A 23,225-nucleotide genomic window follows, 5' to 3' on the forward strand; every position below is an offset into this window, starting at 1 on the left:
CTGTCAAGGAAGTTCCTAATGTGCAGAAATATTACAAAGAGGTTTATGTGCTTTAGAGCACATCACAAAGTGCTTCTCGGGATGCTCTTCAGAAAGCTGGTGTGATGTTCAGAAACACCCAGGGTCTTGTAGAAACAAAGCACTGGGAAACTGCTTTGGACAACTGGAATAGGGATTTAATGCTTTGCATGTGCTTAATAAGTGAAAAATAAAACATTGTTTATGTTTGTACACTGTTCCAACATTTTCTTCAAGTGGTAGAAGTTTGAGAAGACTTACAAATGTAGTTCAAGATGATCTTTCAAGAATACTTGAAATATTAAATCCTTGTAATTGTACTACTTTGGAGAATGGGTGTCCATGCACCTGTGTTGTTTAACAAGCATTTTAAAGTAATTTCCCCCTCATATATTTACCTTTATAATGATTGCTTAGCAATTTATAGAGATTCAGTACCATGTGATGGAGGTTGCCAACACATAATGTATCTGGCTGTGTGAGTATGTATGTATGTATGTCACCCAAGCACACAAATATGCATTTATGCCAATCACGAACTGATACCCAGATTAAATTTATGTTTCTGCAAGGATCAGTGTCTGAAGTAATTGATAACCCTCAATTTCAGGGTATTCTGCATCGTCCTGCCCATAAAGCATCTTTGATTTTCAGTACCTATCTATTATGCTGTAATAATAAAGGTTAATAATGCAATTCATTCATTTACTTAGTCATTTCATTCACAATAGTTTACACTGGATGTGTATCTAGAATAATTATTTTTTTTAAAGAAAAGAACAAAGATAGGGCATTTCAGGAATCAAATACAAACCTTGTGTTATAGACACTATAGTTTTAAACGGGGTTTGTGCTCTTTCAGTATTCTCCTGCAACAACAAAACTAATGAATATATAATTTTCTCTCCTTTTTGCTTGTCACGACTTGCTAACATGGACATCTACAAAGGCTCAGGTTGGTGATGCAATCTGTATTGATATTTATTGTTTAGTTGAGGAGGGTCTCTCTGATGTTGTTCTTCACCACAAAGCACCCCTCACTCACACAAACAATCTCCCCACCCGTGACAGTAATCTCTTAGCTGAGAGTGTTGACAGGATTGTAGCCAAAACCAGGAACAAGAGGGAAGGCTTCTCAGGGGAAGGAAACATTAATATATAGAGAGGGAGGACTGAGCATGCTCAGTAGCTGAAAAAATGTTGAGTGTAAGTTGGAAAATAAAATAAGGAAACTTGTAGGAGGGTCCAGAATGAAGGGGTATGTGGTTGTCTGGCTGCCTGCCTGGCTGCCTCATATCAGAAAGTGTGAAAATAGTTATATATGTCCCAGTTGTCCCTCTTTAAATCCAAAAACGTATTACTGCATAACTTAGAGATGTCCAAACTCTACCATCAACACTATTTCCTTCACTTTCTGTTGCTGAACGCATCCTTAAAGTTTAGCCAAATGTACAAAATCACAGAGTATAGCTTAACTTTTTATCTCCTTTTAAATTTGTCATGGTTGCCTTCCTTTATGATGGGGGTGGGTGAGGAAGCAGAAACGATAGTATCTAAAGATTCTTGAATCAGCAGGAAATGCATAAATGTTTGACAGATTTCCCACTAATAAGTCTGCTTCTTAGATTAGGAATTGCAGCAGCACAGCAAAACACTTTGTTTTGGGTCTGAAACGTTGATGAGAATAGCATTCCCCTGTGTGCATTTCAAAGGCCCAAACCACTTTGGATGAAATATTTTTCCTGATAATAAAACTGAGGTACCTAGCTTTCTTTTTTAAAATAAATAAATAAAAAGGTTTTAGAGAGTTGGTCATTTGTCATTTTAAAAGCTGCCTTGAGATCTTCCATATAATCAAAGATTAATTCTTCTACATAGGGCAATCAGCCTGCACACAGGATATGATCCTGTCTTCCACTCTGGAAGGTGCAGAATGCTTTGTGCCTTTCACTCAGCACCAAATAGCATGCAACCACTAGTTACAGTAAATCTCTAGTGCTATTTTTTGCCTTGGTTCCTGTTGGAAGTATTCACAGTTGCATAATAGATACAAGAAATCATTAGTGTTTTTAGATCTGTCAATATTTTAGGGGAAAAAAACTATTCATATTCAGCCTCTGGAGTCAACTGATAAGTGCGGCTGAAGTCTGCAGTGTGGTCTCCAAGGGAATTCTTCAGGAAGATTCTGCTGTGTTGTGGTGGAGCTCGGAACAGAGTGTGATGGAAAAGGTTGTGTCTCTTGCCTTCCGAGTAGGAAGAAAGGTGCCAGCAGCTATAACATTGTTGCTCAGTGGCAGCGAGAAGTGAGCTGCTTACTTTCTTGCACTTTAATGGGAGGCATATTTTCTCCCCACACGCACACACTCATACCATTTACCCTTTGAAAACATTTAGCACTGCACCAGATTGGAGCAGCAGTGTGGTTTACAGGCTGGGAGCCTGTTGTTCACACAAAGCTTTAGGGTTTCATAACTCCTGCTGCTACTAATTAGAGACCTGGAGTTTATTGAAATGAACAATCACTCAGAGAATATTTTATCCCATATTTTCACATTTAATTACACCAGCTCATTTTAAACTCTGTGGAAGGATGCCAGTGCTTTAACACATTGTAAGCAGATGATTAAAAAAAAAACAACCATGAGAGTTACAAGAAATAAAACCGTTTAGTATTATAAATATGAATGAATTGTAGTCACAAAGGTTTCACTTTGGAGTGGAATGGTGGGACTGAGAGAGAGCTCGTTTCAGTGTGTTTTGATGTTTTTAAGAAATCATTTTCTTTTTGTTGCACCTCCCAATTTGAACAGAGGTACCTATCTCTGAATATTTAACAGCCCGTTGGACCATATCTAGAGACAAGTCGCTTAAGAGAATTTAGAAAATCAGATGAGCTGGAAGAGAAAACAAGAAAAGCAGAACTATAAGAGTTCATTTAATGTAATTATTTCTATAGCATCTTCAAGGCATCTTCAAGCCATTTTACAAAGGGAAATTGTGACTGTGACTTGCCCAAGGACACTTACCCCGAAAGGATAAGGAAGGAGATCAAGCTCCAAGGGACAGTAACTTCCTTGCATGCAGAAAGTCTGATTCAATCTCCAGTGTTTCTCATTTAAACATCTTGGCTCTGCATTCTGGGAAGAACCTCTACCTGTCTCCGAGCTCAGAATTCACTGCCATAGTAAACGGTACTAGGCTAGATAGATGACTGGCAAGCAGCCTCATACAATAGGATTCTTTAGTGTTTGGTCTCTGCCTTTGGACTTACAAGTTAGAATAAACTTCTCTTCTATAGCAATTTGTAAGGGTTTCTCCTACCTACCTAAATGTTTGATGAGTCAGTTACAGAAACTTAACAGACCTTATTAATACTTCTGAGTGCCTTTCTGTGTTTTGTACCTATTGAGCTGTGAAAAGAGATTTTTTTTAAAAAAAAAAAAATCCCACACATTAATCATGCATGTTTCCAGCTGCAAAAATGTTTTGTGGGGAAGGTGAGTTTCCCCAGGATTGTGTGGTTTGGGGAACAATAAGTAGTCATGAGAAAGTTAGAAAACATCTAACCAATCCACCCCCACAAAAAAGCCCCTAAGAATTATTAATCTTTTGATTTTAGCATCTCTCGCCATCTAGTCAACGTTAGCCTGTCACCCGCTTAGAGAACATGAATGCATTATAGCCCTCATTGGTGGATATACATTATATCTCATAAATTTGAAGTATCTAAATGCTTAAAGTTATCTACGGCTCACCTGTGCTCTAGCCTATAATGTATGGAAGGGTAAACATGGGCATGATTCAAGTTGATTGGCAGCCTAATCCATCTTGAGGTGTAGGCAAATGTATGCATCAGATAGTCTGGGTAGAGGGAGGGAATGAATCTTGGATCCTGGTGATCATGAGATACAGATAAACTTGATATGTCACTACCCCCCCCCCTTTATGCATTGGGAGATAGTTTGTGTGAATCTAACACTGAGCCCCTCTGTAATGTGTTGACTTTCTAGGCAGGAAAGTTATGGCTGGTCAGGCCCTCAGCTGGGGAATAAACAAGAGCAAAACACTTTGAAATTAAAGAAATGGTGAGATGTTCAGACAGGGAAATAAAGCAAAACTCTGTACAGAGAGCTGCAACTTTCTTTAAGGCCTGAAAGTGTGTAGGACTTTGTGGTAATGTTTTGCAGAGAGCTTTATTCCCAGTTACTTGTGCTGACCTCTCTTATCTGTTCACACAATATGCTTGGAGCCAGCCCAGGTGAAACAGCCTTTGTAAATGCTTCACCCAGCACTTTCATCATGATAAACTGCCCAAAATGGGAGCTTTAGGAAACCAAAGATGTAAGTTTGATGAAACGGAGATGCTCTGAAATGAGGTACATTTTAATTTACAGTTGTGGTACATATTATAAAAAGATAGGTAGGTTTGTGAGTGGGAAAAGTGTTCTGAGCTTTGACTCCTTTGCTGTTAGCTTGGTGACTAATGCATTAGGCACAGCAAATCCTTCCAAACAAGAATGCATAATGTGGTAACTTTACAAGGATCATAAGGGATGGGGAGAGTGAGTGGTCAGCTTACAAACCATGTCATTTCTGACAAGGAGGGATGCTGTAGTTATCTGAGCTCAGCTTCATGAAAGTGCATGAAAAAGCCAAACCCTGTATTATATTGCAGGGGGGCTTTTCTAACTGTTGATTATACATTTGATAACTCACATGTAAACCAGATTGAGGTCAATGGAATTTATTCCCAGTTAGGTATGCAGAGGATTGCAATCTAAGGATTTGTTCTGGATGTGATGCTTTGGTGAATTAAGCCCAAGACATTCTGCAAGAACAGATGCTGAAAATAAATGAAAATACAATTAACAAGTTTTATTTGGATTAGTGTAAGCCTGGAGTGTATTAATAGGTTTGAAACTGAGTGGAAATTATTTGAAATGTATTGGGGTGCCTGACAAAATTGGCAACCCTTTTTTACATTAATATAACACACTCACTTTTTGCATTCCTCTTTTGCATTTGTGTTTGGATTGCATAGTTTGCTTGTATTGATGTATATATAAAATCATATATATATATTTATTTGGATTAGTGTATATATATATATATATATATATGCAGGTTTTGGTGTCCTCGGGTGTCTTCCCGTGTAAAAGTTGGGGTGTCTAGGCGACGTTTCGACGAGGTCTCACTCGTCATCTTCAGGCTGGTGCTTTCGGCTTCTTGTTACTGGAACAGAGCGGGATCTCAATGTTTGAGTTCCTATAAATACTGTAGAGGGGGTGTGGTGTCTAGCCTCCAATGTTCTGGGCAGAGAGGAAGTTCCCAGGCTAGTGTGCCTTTTCTTCTTTTGTTCCTTAATTACTTGAGAGATACCTTGAGTGATTTCTTGAGTGATATCCTGAGTACCACTTAGGTGGGTCATTAGGTGTGGATTAGTTGCTAAAGTCTTTGTGTCTTGACCTCTTGAACTTTGTGAAGAGTTTTCCTGAGAAGATGGCTGTATTGCACTTAGTTGTGCTTTGGCTTGGCTTCGTGTATAGGGGCGAGCTGTGGTTTTGTGGCTTGTGTCAGCCAGATCTGTGTAGGGATTGCAGGGGGGTGCAGCATCCGGAGGTGCCACCATGGATTGGCTACTGGATGGTGTCAGTAATTCATCTGTGGAGAGGGTCTGGGTTTGGGTCTGGTGTGGTTGATTGGTGTTGGCGTTCTGTGTGCCTCTGGATCTGGTGTCAGTTTTTGTGGGGAGGGCTAATTTCCAGATGTCTGGCAAGCGGGATGTGTCGTCACGCTTGTTCATGTTGTGAGGGTGTTTCTCTATCTCGATGGCTTCCATGATTATTCTCTTGTGGTGATGTTCCGTGTTAATAATGCAGGATGTGTGCTAGTTAGGAAATAAAGTTTTCTACATTGTCCATCTAGCTATTTAAAAGGATAGGATCTAGGGCAGTGGTGGCAAAACTTGGTCCTCCAGCTGTTTTTGGACTACAACTCCCATCATTCATAGCTAGCAGGACCATTGGCCAGGGATGAACTATAGTCCCAAAACAGCTGTGGGGCCAAGTTTGGCCACCACTGATCTATGGGGAAGTAGCACCCTCAAAGGCTTGGCAACTAACTTGTACAGGATCACTGGCTAAGTCTTTACAGAAGTGGCCTTGCAGTCATGAGTCTGGATTTCATTTTTATAGCTTGCTTTCCCCTTCCTTGCTAAAGGAGAGTCAGCACCTGCCCAAGTCATGAAATATCAAAACAGCTGTCTCTATTAATTCTGTGCAGCCTGAGCTGTATGAGTTTGACTGTGAGAGCTGTGCTGACCCAAGTGCAGATTCTTTTAAAAAATCACCTGAGCTCCACATGGACCCTGGTGTAACAAAAGAAGAGAGACATTACAGAATCGCTTCATGCTAACAGCTGCCTGATTGTGAACTCTGAACACTTGGGGAAAAGAGTAAAGTGGATATAACAAATCCTACAAAGTGAAAACCTCAGTTGGAGAGTCTTGGTAGTAGCGTTTAATATCTAAACTTTCTTGCCACCCGACCTAGTGCTTCAGTAAATCAAAGTGTGTCAGCCAGCTCTTCTAAAGAACTTGATTATTTAGCACTGGCTGTATTTTATAGTGGGGTTTCCCTTTAGTCTCTATATTTCTTTTCTCCTGGTACTTTAACACATATGGCCACAATCATCTTAGAAGGAATGGTCAAGTATTAAATTCATCCCCATTTTGAAAGGAATGGTCTAAAAGCTTTCTTCAGTGTTCCATTGCTAACCATCTGATTCAGTCATCGGTTACTTCTAATATAATAAGAAGATATTGACTTTTCTTGAGGGGGATATCAAGATTTACTGACTTGGAGACTGAGGTATTTGCTGAGGGGAAATTGGAGTCAATATTTTACTCAAGGGACAATAAGTCCTGATAGTCACTGGTATATCGAGCCATTGTGTGATTTTCAGAAGTGCTGAGCAACACCAATTCCAACTGATGAGAGCTGAAAGCATCTAATACTTGGAATGCTGGGATGGTGCCTGGGTAAAATAACTTAGATTCAAGGAAGAAACAGGTCAGAGGATCACAGACTCCTTACTCAACTTCAATCAGAAGCTTACTGATAACCAATCTGTTAAGTGGCAGAAACTTTTCAAGTAGCTTTAGTGTTAATTGTGTAAGCACATGCACATATAAATTTATAGATGATTGAAATGGCCACCATAGAACAGAGTAGCAAAGGTCCATACAAACCTCACAATGTTAACTTACAGATGGCAATAGGAGAAATTCAGTTTGGTTTGCATTTAAAGCCAAATATATCAAATCCACACTTTCTGAAACAATATGAGAACCCAAACCAGCCATTCTTCAGCATTCACATTTATCTGAATTTTGTGATGTGGCTGTCCAACCAAACGATGCTTACGAAGACACATATATCAGAGGAAAGTGCGCATAAAAATGAATATATTCATAAAATCATAAAACTGTACAGTTGAAAGGTACCATGAGGGTCATCTAGTCCAACCCTCTGCTATGCTGGAATCTTTTCTTGAACCCATGACCCTGAGATTAAGAGTATCATGCTCTACCAACTGAGCTATCCCAGACCATGAAAATAAAGTACATAATGCATTATATCAGGATAAAATGCTTGTAAAAATGTCCACATTAATCAAAACTACATTAAAAATTGGTTTTATTGGGAGAAATTTGCACCAAAGTGTTCAAGAATTTTCATTTTTTTTTAATTGCAAATTCTTGCAGAAACGTCAAGAACTGAATTTAAGGTTGGAAAAATGAGAAAGCTGGAGAATTGAAATTGGTCAATCCTTTCATTTCTGGATGGCAAATATGTGTGTGCGCTGACATAAAAACAAAGATGCAAATCTTTAGAGTTGGTTTGCATGGGGTTGGGGGTCCTGCTAGCTTTCATGTATCAGTTTAAACCCCAACCTCCATCTTAAAGAGCATTACCAGAGGGCTCTTAAGTTTGCAGCTAATACTCATCTGCTCCAACTAGCCTTAATTAGTCATAAGCACCAACTATTCTGAGCATGATCTTTCTAAGGCGGAAATCCTCAAAAACCTCTCAGCTCACACAGCTGAGTAGGTTCCCCTCTATGCATACTTATCTAGTACTTTGAGATTCAGTAATTTTCGAACTTCCCTGTAATTCCCATATTCACCCATCTCAATCAGCACATGATGATTCTTAATCAGAATGATACTTATATGCAGGTGCAAGTAACCATATGAAGACACCATTGTGCAAATTGTATTTAAGTTAGGAACTTCTTACGTTCTGCAATGGCTGATCCCCTAGTTAAAACATTCCATCTTCTCCAGAACACAGATATGAAAACTGATACTGAGCTGAAATTTCCTGGTGGGTTCTAGCCTTATTTAGGGCCCTTCCAGAATGGTGCTTTATTTGGCAACATGTTTTTGACACATCACTGGTGGATATTTTCTGCATTAATTTGCTCTGCAATGCTTCTCCAATGCTACCACTGTGTTGCTGTCTAGAGGGCTTATAGCACAACTAAAGCCAAGCAAAACTAAATCAGGACATTAGTAGTAGTATAAGTTGTGGGCTTTCAACAGGCTGTTATAGCAGATGCAAACAGTAAATAAAGCTGTGTGAAACAGTATTGAATCTGAGATTACATATGACTGCCCCAATAGCTTCATTAGCATCAATCGTCATGAATGTGCAGTGAAAAAGGACATCTGGAGGGGCCCTTCCTTGAGGTCCTGTTCTCTACAAAATCTCTATTATTCCTGTGGTGTGTGCTGATTTCACGGTGTGATAGCTGTGTCTCAAGCGCTGCATTTAGTTGCACCATTGAGCAAACATTTTCTTGTGTGAACCAGTTTTGGCAGCCATTAAGGGTATGTTGCAACTAACAACTGTAGCTTTCAAAGCATACCCATCAACAATGTAAATATCTTTGAACATTGATCTGTTGCTCAGTGGCGTAGCGTGGGGGTGCAGGGGGGGCCCCCGGCCGCACCGGGCGCAACATCTGGGGGTTAGGGTTAGGAAGCGCAAATCCACGGGTTAGGGGGCACAAATTACTTGCCTTGCCCCGGGTGCTGACAACCCACGCTACGCCACTGCTGTTGCTTGCTCTACTAATTTCCTCACACAGAGGTTTTGATCAGGATTCAGCAAAAGTGTCAAAGAGTGTTTGATTTCACCATTCTATTTCTGTTTCACATTGACATTTTGTTCTGTACAAGCTGCTAAGTTATTCTTCTGTCATCATCATCTTCTTAACATAATGCTACCACTTGATAGTGAGTAGTAAGAACTATATATCTGAACAGATAAATAACAGTGTAACAGTTTAGGGTGGAAGGAACATATTTTGACTGCAGTATTTGCCATTCTGCATTGTTCTGTCTTAGAATTCGCTTTGTTCAGGCCACCTTCCAGTGCTACTATGCCAAGCCTGAAAATCAGAGCCCTTTACTTTGTTAGTCAGAAAGCTATTCCATCCGTATGCAGGTTTATTTGTTTTCAGGTAGATATAGCTGGTTGAACCTCCAGCTATATTGCATTATGTTATGTGAGGCCATGGTGTGGGGGGAAGATTTTCCCTCGAAACAAATAGCCGACATTCCTAAATCCTTTGAGGGTCTGGCATTATGGTTGCAGGCAAAAGCAGTCCAGTGCTTTTGGATCCTGCTTGTGGTGGGAGGGGTGAAGATGGGAGAAGGAACTTGAAGATTGATGACTGTCATCAATTTCTTATCAGATGATGCAAAATTACAGACAGATCTTCAAACTGCATCTCATAATCAGTGTTTTATAGCTTAGAGATGTAAATTGCTCAATTGGCTTCAATTGATAATGTTCCTAATTAGTGCCCTTATAAGGCACTTGTGAGGTAGTGGTGAATTTTCATTTTGGGGGGTGTCCTTCCTTATTTCTGCACTGTTTAGCACTGTAATTTCCTTTAGCTGGGAGCTAAAAATATAAATATGTGTGTGAGAGACCTAGGACCTTTTTAACTTTGGAAACTTTGGTTTCCCAGACCAAAGTGTCCTCATAACTTAGTCTGAAACAGCTGCTTGCTCAATAAAATGGGCTGAAAGAGTGGGTAAAAAGTTTACTGTGGTAAAAAGTAGGCATTGAAACTGCAGAAGGAAAATTTGTGAGTGTGTGTGAGAGAGAGGGTGGGTGAGTGGGTGAGAATGAATAAGAGAGAACAAATAAGTTGCCTGGTCATTCTGGAGTTACTGAATTGAAGAAGAGCCCCATGAAGGCAGCTGCTCTAGTGCAGGTGAGAGTTCAGCAGGACATGAACTCTGTTTTAGATTACACAGAGAAAGAAATAGGCAGTGTGGTGTAGTAGCCAGAGAGCTGGACTAGGACCTTAACGGTGATGGTAGAAGAACCTGAGAAGGAAAACAAAAAAAAGGTGACTTAGAAAAGCAAAGAATGTCAGCAAGAGATGCACCTGAGCTTGCTGACTCTAAGACAGGCAGCAGAGAAATCAGCATTTACAACAACAAGCAGCTGTAACACCTTAAACCAGGGGGGAAACTGAACTGTGATGGGAATAAACTTCAGTCACAGAAAATACTTAACAGGGATAATGTGAAGCTTTTCATCCATAAAGAGATTGAGTTCTTTCCAGTGCTATTTTTCTAGAAAAAGGTGCCAGAACTCACCATGAATGCCTCCCTTGTTCTCTTATAATGGCAATGGGGCCCACCAGAGAGGCCACCAGAAAGTTCCACTGAGTTCCGGCTGAACAAAAGCCCTGGTTCTTTCTCATGATACAGATATCTAAGGAGAAAGATGCTCTTGTCAATGCAGTGCTTAGCTGATAAAATCTTTCCAGATTTTGTGTCTGATCTGTATCTCCTTTTCTCACCTTGGCAACAGAAGAAGAAACAAACAGGAATGAGCTGTGGTTGTGTAAAAATACGTTTCCAGGCAGTCGGAAAGACACCACACTCTACTAATGTAAATGTACTTCCAGCCCAAGGGATTATCATCTAGGTCTTAGTATTAATGATGTGCTGTAAAAGTACTGACTGGGTTATAAATGAAATATGTACAAATCGAGCAGTCTAGTGGTGCATCTGCTTGGCCATATTTGATAGGTTACCTAATGGACACCTAGCCTCTGCAACTCACCGGAGCCTGCGTTCTTCACTTCCCACTCGTCAGATTTAGTGCTAAAGCACTGAGCTATGAGCACGGGAAACTGCAATGCAGATGTGTCCCCAGAGGATCGGAATGAGTATGAACTCTGGGATCTGGCCCAGTTTATAAACATACTACTTAACTGAATTTCCATCTGGCTGCTTCTGTACGTCTCATAACTTGCTTCCACTGAATATATCTTGTAGGTTTCTTATGTAAAAATCTTAGCACTGCAGACACTAAAATAGCACTAAAAATGCTCAATTGAAAGTCAGGGCATTAAAAAAAATATGTGTTAACTTGGTGCCTAAAACTTAACAGAAACCATGCCAGGTGAGCAGCCCTGGGAAAAGCATTCAATAATTGGATACCATTTATCCAGCCATCAGCTGCCTGACCTCAGACGATAAGCAATATCATAAGGACTTCAGTGGCAGGTGCTGATGACGCTCAGTATGTTACTTCACTTTAATCGCTTTTGCCACCAGAAGGTTTCTAGAATGATTTGGCCATTGGCTCAATAGTTGCAAGTTTTGGGGGCATATCTTGGGTGAGGGGGACCTTGTGTGTTCGGAGAGTATGCAGTATGCAATTATTGCTTCAAGGAAGCTTAACATCTTCGTAGTGTTTTTTTTATTGGTGTTCAAGGTGCTTCACATACAGTATCTCTGTAATCCTTTCAAAATCATTGTTATGGCTGCAGTGTTGTAGATTTGAGGATGACAAATGGTGTCTTACCTAAGTCTATGTGGTGATCCCCATTGTTATATTTGATTGATCAGGGCCTGATTTATTATTATTTATTTTTTATTAAATTTCTATATCACCCTTCATCTGAGGACCACAGGGTGGATTACAATATAAAATCACAAAAATACATAACCCAGTAACAAACAATTGCGCGCACACACACACACACACACACACACACACAGAGAGAGAGAGATTATAGTTCCAAAGATTGCTTAATTAGCCAGACCCCTAGGAAAAGAGGCCTGGCACCTAAAAATATGCAATGAAGGTGCCAAGTGAGCTTCCCTGAGGAGAGCACTCCACAAGCAGGGAACCACCACAGAAATTACAGCTCACATTCTTAACCAGTTCACCACACTTGCTTCCAAAATATGTTCAGCTGCACTTTTACCCCTTTGGTGTTCTCCTATAAGCCACAGTGATAAGGATCAGGATACTGTCTGGAAGGCCAAAGAAGACTGCTTCTAACTTTGTATGGAAATAAGCCTTCTTTCTTGGCAAACCTGGATTTTCAACCCTACATTTGCCCCACATGGATGAGGGCGGGTGGGTGGTGTTAGTGGGGAGGAAGACTTGAATGAGTAAATCAGCAAGTGGGAAGAAGGAACACCTAACACCATGTTTCCCTTGAAATATTTAGAACTAAATAATTTAGAGTAAAGAAAAGCAGCATGTTCACAAGCTCGAATAATTTTGACTCCATAGCTCTAACTGTTAAAGGACAATTGGCTGCTTTGCATTTATTCTCCTTCATTTCAGTTTTATTGGTACAATAAAACTCTGAATCGCTCATTATTAGTTAATTCTTCTTTTCTCCCTCTCCAATTCTATCTTCCAGGTGCCATCTCATTTTAAATTTCACCCGATTCTTTCCATCTGAATCTTATTTCCCTGTATGCACTGTGGAAAATACTGAGTTCAGTAGCAAGATCACTTTTAGATGACCCATTTAATGCACTCCAGCGAGCATGTTTTAACCTGGGGAAACCAATGTGTGTGTGATTCACTCCTCCTCCCAACACAGATACCCTTAGCATAGAAGAGCACCATTACATGAAATACTTTGGTGCATTGTTTTCTCCAGGAGCTTCCTTTTGTAATAAAAAGCCAGCTGCAGATGAAAAAACGCCCCTTTTCCCCCCTTCATCTTGGAGAGAAAAACAGATTTGGAAGGAGGGTTTCTGAGCAAACAACTACCAAGAAATTATTCAGGTGAAAACACACACACACCATCCTCCCACTTTGCCACTCAATCAAAAAACAACATTTTTTTTTTTGTGATGAAAGAAATCTTTTGTAGAAAAACAATCCCATGTATTCTCTGACTTTGCCCTCACACACATAGGGACAAGCATTTCCGCATCCCTTGCTCTCCTCAAGGAAGAATAAAAACTTTCAAATATTTTCTATTCTTTGTATATCGTATTGTTGTTTTATTGCTATGGCCGATGGCTGACGCAAATAAAGATTCATTCATTCAAACACAGACAAGAATTGACTCAAAGGCACTCACTCCTATGACAGACAGCTAAAGGCTAACAGTCTTCCATCCTGCCATATCCTCCAAGTTTTCATAGAATTGTAGAATTGGTACTCTAACCTACTGCAATACAGGAATCTTTCACCCAACGTGGGGCTTGAACCCATGGCCCAGAGAGTCTAATGGTCCCTGTTCCAGATAATTCTCTTTAAACGTGGGTGGATGCACCTTTTCTGGAACACATATTGATAAATGTATGTGTGTGAACACTAAAGACCATGCTGTGCACAATATCCCTTCTTGTCTATAGTAGTTGCTGAGATATACATCTCACCTCAGAAGAGCCATGCTGAAAGACCCAGCTTCAAAACCCAAAATCTCCAGGTAGGGCTGGGAAAGGTTCACTGCCTGAAACCCTAGGCCTAGAAAGTTGCTTTCAGCCAGTATAAAAACATAAGAAAGGCTCTGCTGAATCAGGCCAAAGACCCATCCACAGTATTCCAGCATCCTCTTCTCACAATGGTCAACTGGGTGCCTAAGGAAAGCCCACAAGCAGGGCCTGAGTATTATATTACTCTCCTCATTTGTGATTCCCATCAACTGGTATCCCAAGGCGTACTTTCTCCAACAGAGGAGGTAGAATGTAGCTGCCTTGACTAGTAGCTTTTGATTACCTTATATTTAACAGGGAGCTATATGAACCAATGGTCTGACTCAGGTTAAGGTATAGGGACAACTATGTTTTTCTTTTATATATTTATCCAAAGAAAGAATCACTCTTCTATTGCACAGTAAACAAATACAGCATATAAGCAATGTATGTTAGAGCCTTCAATGGTATGTCATACTGAAAGTGGCAGAGCACACTAAGTGATGCAAAGTGAAGTGTTAATTTTTCATCTATGAAATGCTAAATAGGATCTCCGACATCTGTTTCAGTATATCCCTGTCTGCATGCGATCTGGGATTAGCATGTTCAAACTTCTGTCTAGCCAATGTGGAAGGGGTTGCCACATTGGCATAAGGGGTGTAAGGAGACTGAAGAAGAATACTAACTTCCTCAGCACTACCAAGATGGCCATAGTTCCAGTTAAATTGATGAAGGAGTAAATATTATACCAATTTCTTTCCTCTTATACATACTCTCAAAATATTAGCCAGAGGTCTTCTGCTGGTAAATTCTCATGGATTTAGCAACAAACTAGTTATCTGTGCAGTGTGTGTGAAAATCCCCAGTCCTTGCAATGAGATTTTCACAGAATAATGGAGCTGGAAAGAATTAGGGTTAGAATCATTCAGTCTAACGGGCCTTCCTCTTTAGGAGCCTCCTACTTTTTTCTAACTCCACAGATGCAACAGAATGAAGTGTAGAGGCCTATGCTGGTAGAATGGATGGTATGATTTCAGAGTGCAGATGAAGGACCACATTTTGAATGCTTCTCTAGGGGAGAAAAACTCTCTCAGCAAATAGAAAACTGGTACTGTCACATGCAGGCTAAGATGGAATCTTTTCTTTTGATGCACTGGTTTCACTTCGTTTCAGTGGGGAATATTTATGTGGAAGAGCATTCCAAAAATGTAACCCCCTACCTCACGGATAGCCAATGTGGTGTCTTCTAGAAGTTGCTGGGTTGCGACTCCCACCATCCCTGACCATTAGCCATTGTGGCTGGGGCTGAAGGGAGCTGTAACATCAGAAGTGCACCACATTGGCTAACCCTGCCCTAACTGTATCCTCAAGTACATAGTGCCTTCTGTTCTGCTACTTCAACATTTGTCCACCCAACTTTGTGTCACATGTGTTGGCAAGCCCATAGAAACTAATACAAGAAATCCAAACCAAAGCATGCCACATCAAAAAAAAGCTACAAGTTGAGAAAACTCAGGCTGTTCAATATTTGGTAAAGCAATAACCCAGCAGACCTCATAATTTTAAACATTTCCAGTTATTTGTCCAATAACATAGTTGTCTTAAAATTATGTTCTCTTCGCACAGTACATGTTTTACATTGAGTGACAGAGGATGGTCTCTGGAGCTCAGCTTTAAGCAAGCAGGCAGCCTTAATTTATTATCCACATTCTGATATTCAATATAAGTTAAATAAATAGACTGAATTTTTTAAATCCTTCCTAGAGAATACAACTTTACACATTCATGATTTTCAAGCAGAATAATGCAATTTTAAATATGTTTTGAGACAAATGGGCTGTGAACTGACGGTTTCTGCTGCATTCTTTATTTCATATATTGGAAAATATAGTTGAAGTGAAAGCACAATTGTGTGCCCTTGAGACTTATTAAACGTAAGGAACTATAATCATCATTAACAACAACAATGGCTTTTTATATGCCTATTAAATACATTTTCCCCATAAAGGTTATTTCCTTTGCTTTAGCCTTAGGAGCACACAAAATAGAAGATTTTTTTGCCATAAATAAGTTTTAGAAAAATATGCATGGTTTTAGAAAGAAACACAATGTGTTGTATAATTTTAGGAGGGAGGATTTGATAGATGTTATGTGAGGTATTGGAGGAAATGACACTGTAATGGAATTCTTGTGTAGCTGCATACATATTGCATTTTCTGCACATCTTTTGGCAAGTCCGTAATGAATCAATGAATTTAAACACTACAATATTCCCAGAACAGTGGATGAAATCCAGCATGTTCCTTAGTGATATGTGTGTGTGCTTTGATTTTTGCTTTTTTGGAAAAAAATGTTGTTTTACTGAAGTATTTCTGCAGAGCTGTTCACTTGGATGATTGATTATGTATAATTTTGCATGTTTCCCCTGGAAGGTGTATGAGGCAGTCCCATGTTACAGTGAATGCAATCAGTATTCCTGGATAGCAGAACCATGGTCTCCTTGCGAAATCAACAGCGAGCTAAACTCCCTGCACTGTGGTGAAGGAATGCAAACTAGAAAAATAAGGTGAGTAGATATAAAAACAATAGGTTTTGAACAGAAACATTAAGAAACTGAACACTATAGACCCACAACCAGCCTTTGTAATGCTTTTCTATGTGACAAGAAACATGCCTTCCATCTTTCTACAACCATCTCTAGAGTTCTGGAATAGCCTTTCTGGTCCATGTTGTAGAAGAGATGCATGAAATAATGCTGGTCTGTAGGGCGAGAACCCTGTCCCAAATGGGGTGAACACATCTCTACTTTCAGTAGCAGGACTTCAATTAATTGTAGCATTTCTACACAGTGTGCTTAATAATGCCTTTCACCTTTTCGGCTTCCGTACAAGAGGCATATGGCAAAAAACAAATATTCTGAGAGGTAATGAAATGATAAAGCAGTCAGAAATTCTGTGTAATGAATATAAATGTATGCACAGACCACTTACAGCACTACAAAAAATAGTTTGGTTTTTGTTTTGTTTTTTTAAAAAAGACTGATTTAATCTCTTTATTCTTGACGGGATGCTCACTTCACATTTTTCCCCTCTGTAGATGTATAAATACCACCGAAGACGGCAGTGGCGAGTCTGTAGCCAACATGCTCTGTAATCATTCCGAAATCCCCCTTGAAAGACAAAAGTGTACCCTCTACTGTCCCAGTGAGTGTGTTGTGTCTGAGTGGGGTCGCTGGAGCCAGTGCCCAAAGGTAAATTACTTCTCTGTATTTCAAACTCTTGGCTATTTTCTAAATTACATGTATGTCAGGATAAAGTATTAGGAACTTACCTTTTGCTGTTCAGATAGGAAACCTGCTGAAATAATACTAAGTGAAAAGATACAAGGAGATCTTCTAGGAGAAAAACACTGATTACTTATTTTCTCTGATAAAAATGTCATTATAGGATACTCATTAAAGCCTAGAAGCAAAGATGCTGCTTTGGAGATTTTTGTTTTGCTTAAAAAAAAAAAAAAAGATTGTCACTTAATGTGTGTGACAAGATGGCTAGGTGGATACAAAGCTTGGTGCAAAGAAATATAAAGAGGTTGTTGCAGCTGAGACAGAATGTGTATTGCAAATTGAACAAGAGCACAAACTCTCTCCATGTTACCATTTGAGGGTAAAGGTAAAGGGACCCCTTACCTTCCCGCCACAGCGGTACCTATTTATCTACTTGCACTTTGAGATGCTTTTGAACTGCTAGGTTGGCAGGAGCTGGGACTGAGCAAAGGGAGCTCACCCCATCGCAGGGATTTGAACTGCCGACCTTCTGATCAGCAAGCCCTAGGCTCTGTGGTTTAGAGCACAGCGCCACCGCGTACAGTACAATTAATATACCCAGTGGTTGTTATGTTCTTGCCATTAAACTTGGCCCACTGAAGTATTTTGAAATCTCCCACCTGGAAGAGTTTTGTATGCTGCTGTTAAATATAATGTAGTCATCTGGAAACAATGTGAAGGCAGATATCTACAACAGTGATTTGGTTTACGCATGGGCACTGCCACCCATGTAAAAACATTATCATAAATGCAACCTTTGTTTGGAAATGAGTTTTCAGCTGTTCCACCAGTCTTGTTTGATGAATATAATAATCATATTTCCTCAGAGCCCAAGCTAATGAATGAGCTGAGAATCCAGGCATCTCTAAAGGGTAAATTGGTAGAAGTACTAATTAGTGATGCAGGTACTCTCCTGTGGCATACTCATTGGCCAAAGGATTAAAGTGTGAAGACACACATATTGACAATTTGATGAGGATTGTAATAAAGAACATTTAGGAATTAGCTAGCATTTGGTAGGTTCAGTAGCTACTCCTTTATTAATTATTATGGAGAGGTGTCTTGCAAATTAGTTTCCCCTCCTTATCTATAACCTATTTCTTATTTTTTTCTTATTCCTTTGTTACAGCTGCCACCACGTACTATTACCGTCTGTTTTCTATTTCAGTTTAACCACCAGTACTTATGGATAAGCATAGGACAAAACAGTGCAAAGATCTGAATATGAAATACAAAGTAGATTTATTTTATTTATAACAGTTATGAATATAAATATATACTGTTTGTATGCACAGGTGCTTCATAATTAGATTACTAACTCCTTTTTGTTATAGTTGCTTTAAATAAGAATGTTTACACTGTATGGTTACTGTCACTATAGTAAATACAACCAAGGGGTCCTTAAGACAATAGTTATGTGAGTTTCCATTCCTTCCTCTATCCAATTTCCCTGTATCAATCAACCTCAGTTAACACTCAGCAACCAGTCACTGCGGACTATACTTGCAGTCTTCAGTCAGGTCCACAACTTCTTCCCTCTGTAGTCTCTCAGGCCTCTCTTAGGACATCTGCTGCAGTCTTCCCTCTGCCCCAGGTTATCAGCAATCCCACTGGCACTTAGCTGCAGAACTCTTCTGAAGGCTGCCCTTGGAGTTGAACAAACCTCCTTCAGCTCTAGCCAGTGATGTCTGCTCTCATCTCCTCTCAGGCTTCAATAAGCCTCTCTGAGCCACTTCTTTAAGTCCTTCTATTTCCACTGTATGAGTCCAGCTACCAGATGAGAAGCAGCCTCTGTCAGTAACTCCCTATCTTTTGACCAGACCCTGGCCTTTTTATTATCTCTAGCCAGGACCACCCAAGGCAATCATTTCAACTTGAGTGGAATTCTGCCCCCTTGTGGGCCTGTGAACTATAATAAGTATGTACTTGGCAAGCTCTCTTTCTCACTGTATTGGGCATTATTTTATTTATTTATTTTGGCTTCCTCCACCCCAGAATGGTCTTTTTTTCAATGACTGGGAGGGTGAGGGAAACCAATCATTGTAAATCTCTGTGTAGTACCAATATCATGGATATGACATTGTGCAAGTCTAATGAGGAAAAAAACACATTGTTGATATAAACATACTTCAGCAAAGGCAAAAATAGCCATGTGTTGGTCTGGGGAAAAACTGTTTTAAACAAAAATGTTTTGAATGTGCCAGCAATAAATTGGCTGAGTTTGTTAAAGCTGACAGTATATGAGATTTGCTATGTGGTGCTACATGTATAATCTGCTAATCAGGTTGCAGCTTTTCTTCTCTACAACTGCTCAGTTACAGAATTTTAGTATTTAGGGTGGTGTGGAAGGTCTGGGACTCTGATGGTTAAAGATTGGGTCATGTGGAGAAAGGGATAACTGCCCTTTCCTCATGTGACCAATTACAGCCCTATCAGGGCCTTACACTCTTGCTATTTAAATAATAAAAATCAGATGCATCAAATTCATACACACATTTAACATATCATCCATCTTGGCCCTACCTATGCCACATTAGTATAGTTGTTTCTTGTATTATTTATAATCTAGTCAAATATTCCATTTCCTTCTTCCTACCAAAGGACCAGCTGGGGAATTCTTCTATCCAGACTGGATGCACATCTTGTCTGTTTCAATAAACATTGGCAAATTAAAGTGAAGCACCTTTTTCTTCAGAGGCTTCATATTAATTCCAGTGACAACGGTGTGTTCACACATCATCACTTGATAGCTTCTTCTTCACAAACAACTGAAAGGCTATCATCTCCCCTTAAATATTCACCATTGAAGTAACATAGCAGTACCTGTCGTGTCCTGACTCCGTCTTCATCTGACTTGGAAATGTAATTAATTGACTTCAGTTGAATTCGTCAAAGCATTCTTAAACTGAGCTTAATATGCAAGTTGCGCTACAAGTCCCTGAAATAATTATCTCAGATATATTGCATCAGCTGTCAGCTTTCTTGCTTGCAACAATTGATAACCCCAATAGCAGATCTGAGTGGCCTCCTTGTTCTCAGCAACTGTTAACATTTACAGTAGTTAATTCAGGAGGGTTTGATAACAGTTCATTTAATTATGTAAATTTATAGCACAAGGAACAGAATGAAAGAAGAAATGCTACTGTTCCTTGTGGATCAGCCGCAGCTTCGTGGACTTATATGCATATCAAGTAGGTTTAGATTTTCATAAATCAGATATAAATTCCTGAATTATTTGATGGATGACTCTGAAAACAGAAGAAAGACACAGGTTCACATGTCAGTGGTTTGTTTTTGTTTTTTTTACTGCATCCCCTGGGTATTTGGGGTCATAAATCTGAATTTTTCGAAACTGAAACGAGATTAGTAGCTTAATTCGTTTTCTTAAATATCACTTTTACAGAGCCACTTGAATGGCTGTGGCACTGGAACTGACAAACAAACAGCAAAAATAGTATACAGTGGTACCTCGGGTTACATACCCTTCAGGTTACACACTCAGCTAACCCAGAAATAGTGCTTCAGGTTAGAACTTTGCTTCAGGATGAGAACAGAAATCGTGCTCCAGCAGCGCAGTAGCAGCATGAGGCCCCATTAGCTAAAGTGGTGCTTCAGGTTAAGAACAGTTTCAGGTTAAGTACAAACCTCCGGAACGAATTAAGTACTTAACCTAAGGTACCACTGTACTCAGGAGGGCATAAGACTCTTAATCTCAAGGTCATGGGTTCAAACCCCACCTTGGGCAAAATATTCCTGCACTGCAAAGGGTTGCACAAGATGGCCCTTGAGGTACATCCAACTTTAAAATTCTGTGATTCTAGGTTTGCTGCAGGAACTGATGCGACACTTATGCTGCAATATGATCCTGTTCTTGGAAACATTTCCCAGGAAACCTCTATGCCTCTCTCATGCTCAGTTATGGCAGTCACAGCTTATGGCAGCCTTCCCTAGGTTGGTGGTCTGCAGAGATTTGGGACTACAGCTCCCATCAACCCCAGCCAGCTTGGGAAAGGCTGCACCATGATCTCTATGGCTCCTATAATCCCCAAAGATCTATTATTCCAGCCTTTTCTATTTTCCTGAAGAAAATGCAGCAACATGCTAACCAATAGCTTTGGGGTTCTTGCACTGAGGATAAAACCTAGCATTGATCCAAAAGGAAAGATTGCTGTAATGTATTTATAGAGTTCTTTCACTGCCTCAGAGGGCTGTGTGTGTGTGTGTGTGTGTGTGTGTGTGTGTTTACTATTAGAAGTATTTTGTAAGACATTTACCACACATCTAGATACTTCTTCAACACAAGCTGCATATACATGTGCACGATCCTATAAAATGTGATTGTCCTGGGACCAGATTACATGAAAGATCGCCTCCTGTCATATGTATACCTACCTAAATCTTAATTGTGGGGCTTTCCCCAACTTATTCCAAACAGCCCCTGAAATTGGTCCCAGGGGAGGGTCAGGAGAACCCCCAGAACAGTGTGTGGAGGAAGCAGGGATAGGGTTGTTTGATCTAGCAAGTTGCAATGTCTGTGCAGAAAGAACAATTGGGAAAGTTTGGTATTGAATTCTACGTGTTTTTCTATTTTATTTTAATCATGATATATTGCATTTTTGTTACTACATTTTTGTAAGCTCCCCAGGGAATAATTTCTGGTGGGCAAATATACAAATTGAAAGAACAACAATAAGCAAGCAAAACAGACACTATCCAAAGCTCCATGCAATTTCAGTATACCCAAAGTGCTTCACATTGGTCCCATTCCTAATGGTGGAGCCTTTCTTACAACAGAAAAATACTGGGTGATCTCCACCCAGGCAGAGCTCTGTGGATTTGGGCAATTGAATAGAAGTATGTTTCATTCATTTCAGTGGAAGCTACTTCTGTGTAAGTGACTGTAACTGCAATTGACATGTAACAAAGCACAATTTTTGTCATGAAGATTGCAAAAGTATTAATATTAGTCCACTCTTGGCCAAACACAATATTAATAAATGTTATATAGTAACACTGAAAAGCTTGAATATGAATAGATTTTCTGTCTCACACATATATACCTGTCCTTTGGGTAAGATTTGCTTTTTGCTGGGACCCAGGAAAGTTCAAAATGCCATTATAGATTTGACTGTGGATCTATTTTTATTTATTTATTTATTTGTTAAAAACCAGAGCTCATGTTGTAAATAGCTTATGAAATTGTTACACTGGGTGTTCACATCTGCATGCAGATTGTTTTGTATGGTTCATTAAGCAGTTAGAAGTGGTCAAATCCCTTCTCTGCAAAAGCATTTTCTGCAGCACAAGCCTTGACTTGCACATTTCATTATGAATAGCTTGTTAAACATCATGTTCCTGGTTCCATATGCAAGCATTCCAATAAATTGCAGGGACAGTGAGCATTCTAAACCTTTGTAGCCAGCAGTTGAGAGGGCTTTGTGAAAAACTAGACAGAGAAGAATTACAGATTGCTCACAGAGAAGGTATTTAGATAGTACTGTACACAACACATCAGTAGCTAAAGAGCATTTTTAGGTAGATCTCTTTCCTCACAAATGTACTCCTGGTGTTTTCTCTATTTGGTCCCCAAACATATTTCTGTGTTAAATCTTGCAGTGTGCGTGTGGTAAAACATGACTAAGTAATTGGGGCAGCTGGCAACACATGTTCATGCATGAAAAGGTGATCATTGCATGTACCAATGTGGAGCTACTCAATATGGTGGCTTTGATAGGGCCAGGGAAGTCCTCTTCTGCAGAGGAGCTGCAATGCATGTGGCTCCAGTGTGTGGTCTCAAGACTCATGAGTAAACAGGTCTGGATCTGGTCAGTGTCTGGATGAGTGAGCACCTGTGAGTCACATGTACAGTGCCTTGGGTTCTATGATAGAATAAAAGTGGGATATGAATGTAAGGTAACAACAAACAATGCATTGGCACGCACAGAGAGTCCCTTTAGACATGTGCCGAATGCACAGTTGGTGGGAGCACACCTGTTAGGCACATTGGTGATGAGACTCGCTCACATAGCCCTGTAACCACTACCACTACCACCCTACAGTTAAACAAACTTGGCATGTTCCATGTTTGAATGAATAGGGCTTCCTCCCAATCTTTCTGCT

General features: G+C 39.8%; 1 protein-coding gene across 10 annotated transcripts in view; it reads left to right on the top strand.

Moving 5' to 3' along the window:
• The window catches only part of THSD7B (thrombospondin type 1 domain containing 7B), a 603,973-nt gene that overhangs the window by 552,546 nt on the left and 28,202 nt on the right, over positions 1 to 23,225 (top strand). For all 10 annotated transcript variants that reach the window (XM_083703772.1, XM_083703773.1, XM_083703769.1 and 7 more), the window contains 2 exons: positions 16,216 to 16,349; positions 16,880 to 17,033. In XM_083703772.1, the coding sequence (XP_083559898.1) occupies positions 16,216 to 16,349; positions 16,880 to 17,033 (288 nt within the window). The remainder of the gene's footprint in view (positions 1 to 16,215; positions 16,350 to 16,879; positions 17,034 to 23,225) is intronic.

The sequence above is a fragment of the Podarcis gaigeae genome (assembly GCF_964106915.1).
Source record: "Podarcis gaigeae genome assembly, chromosome: 1".
Classification (NCBI taxonomy): domain Eukaryota; kingdom Metazoa; phylum Chordata; class Lepidosauria; order Squamata; family Lacertidae; genus Podarcis; species Podarcis gaigeae.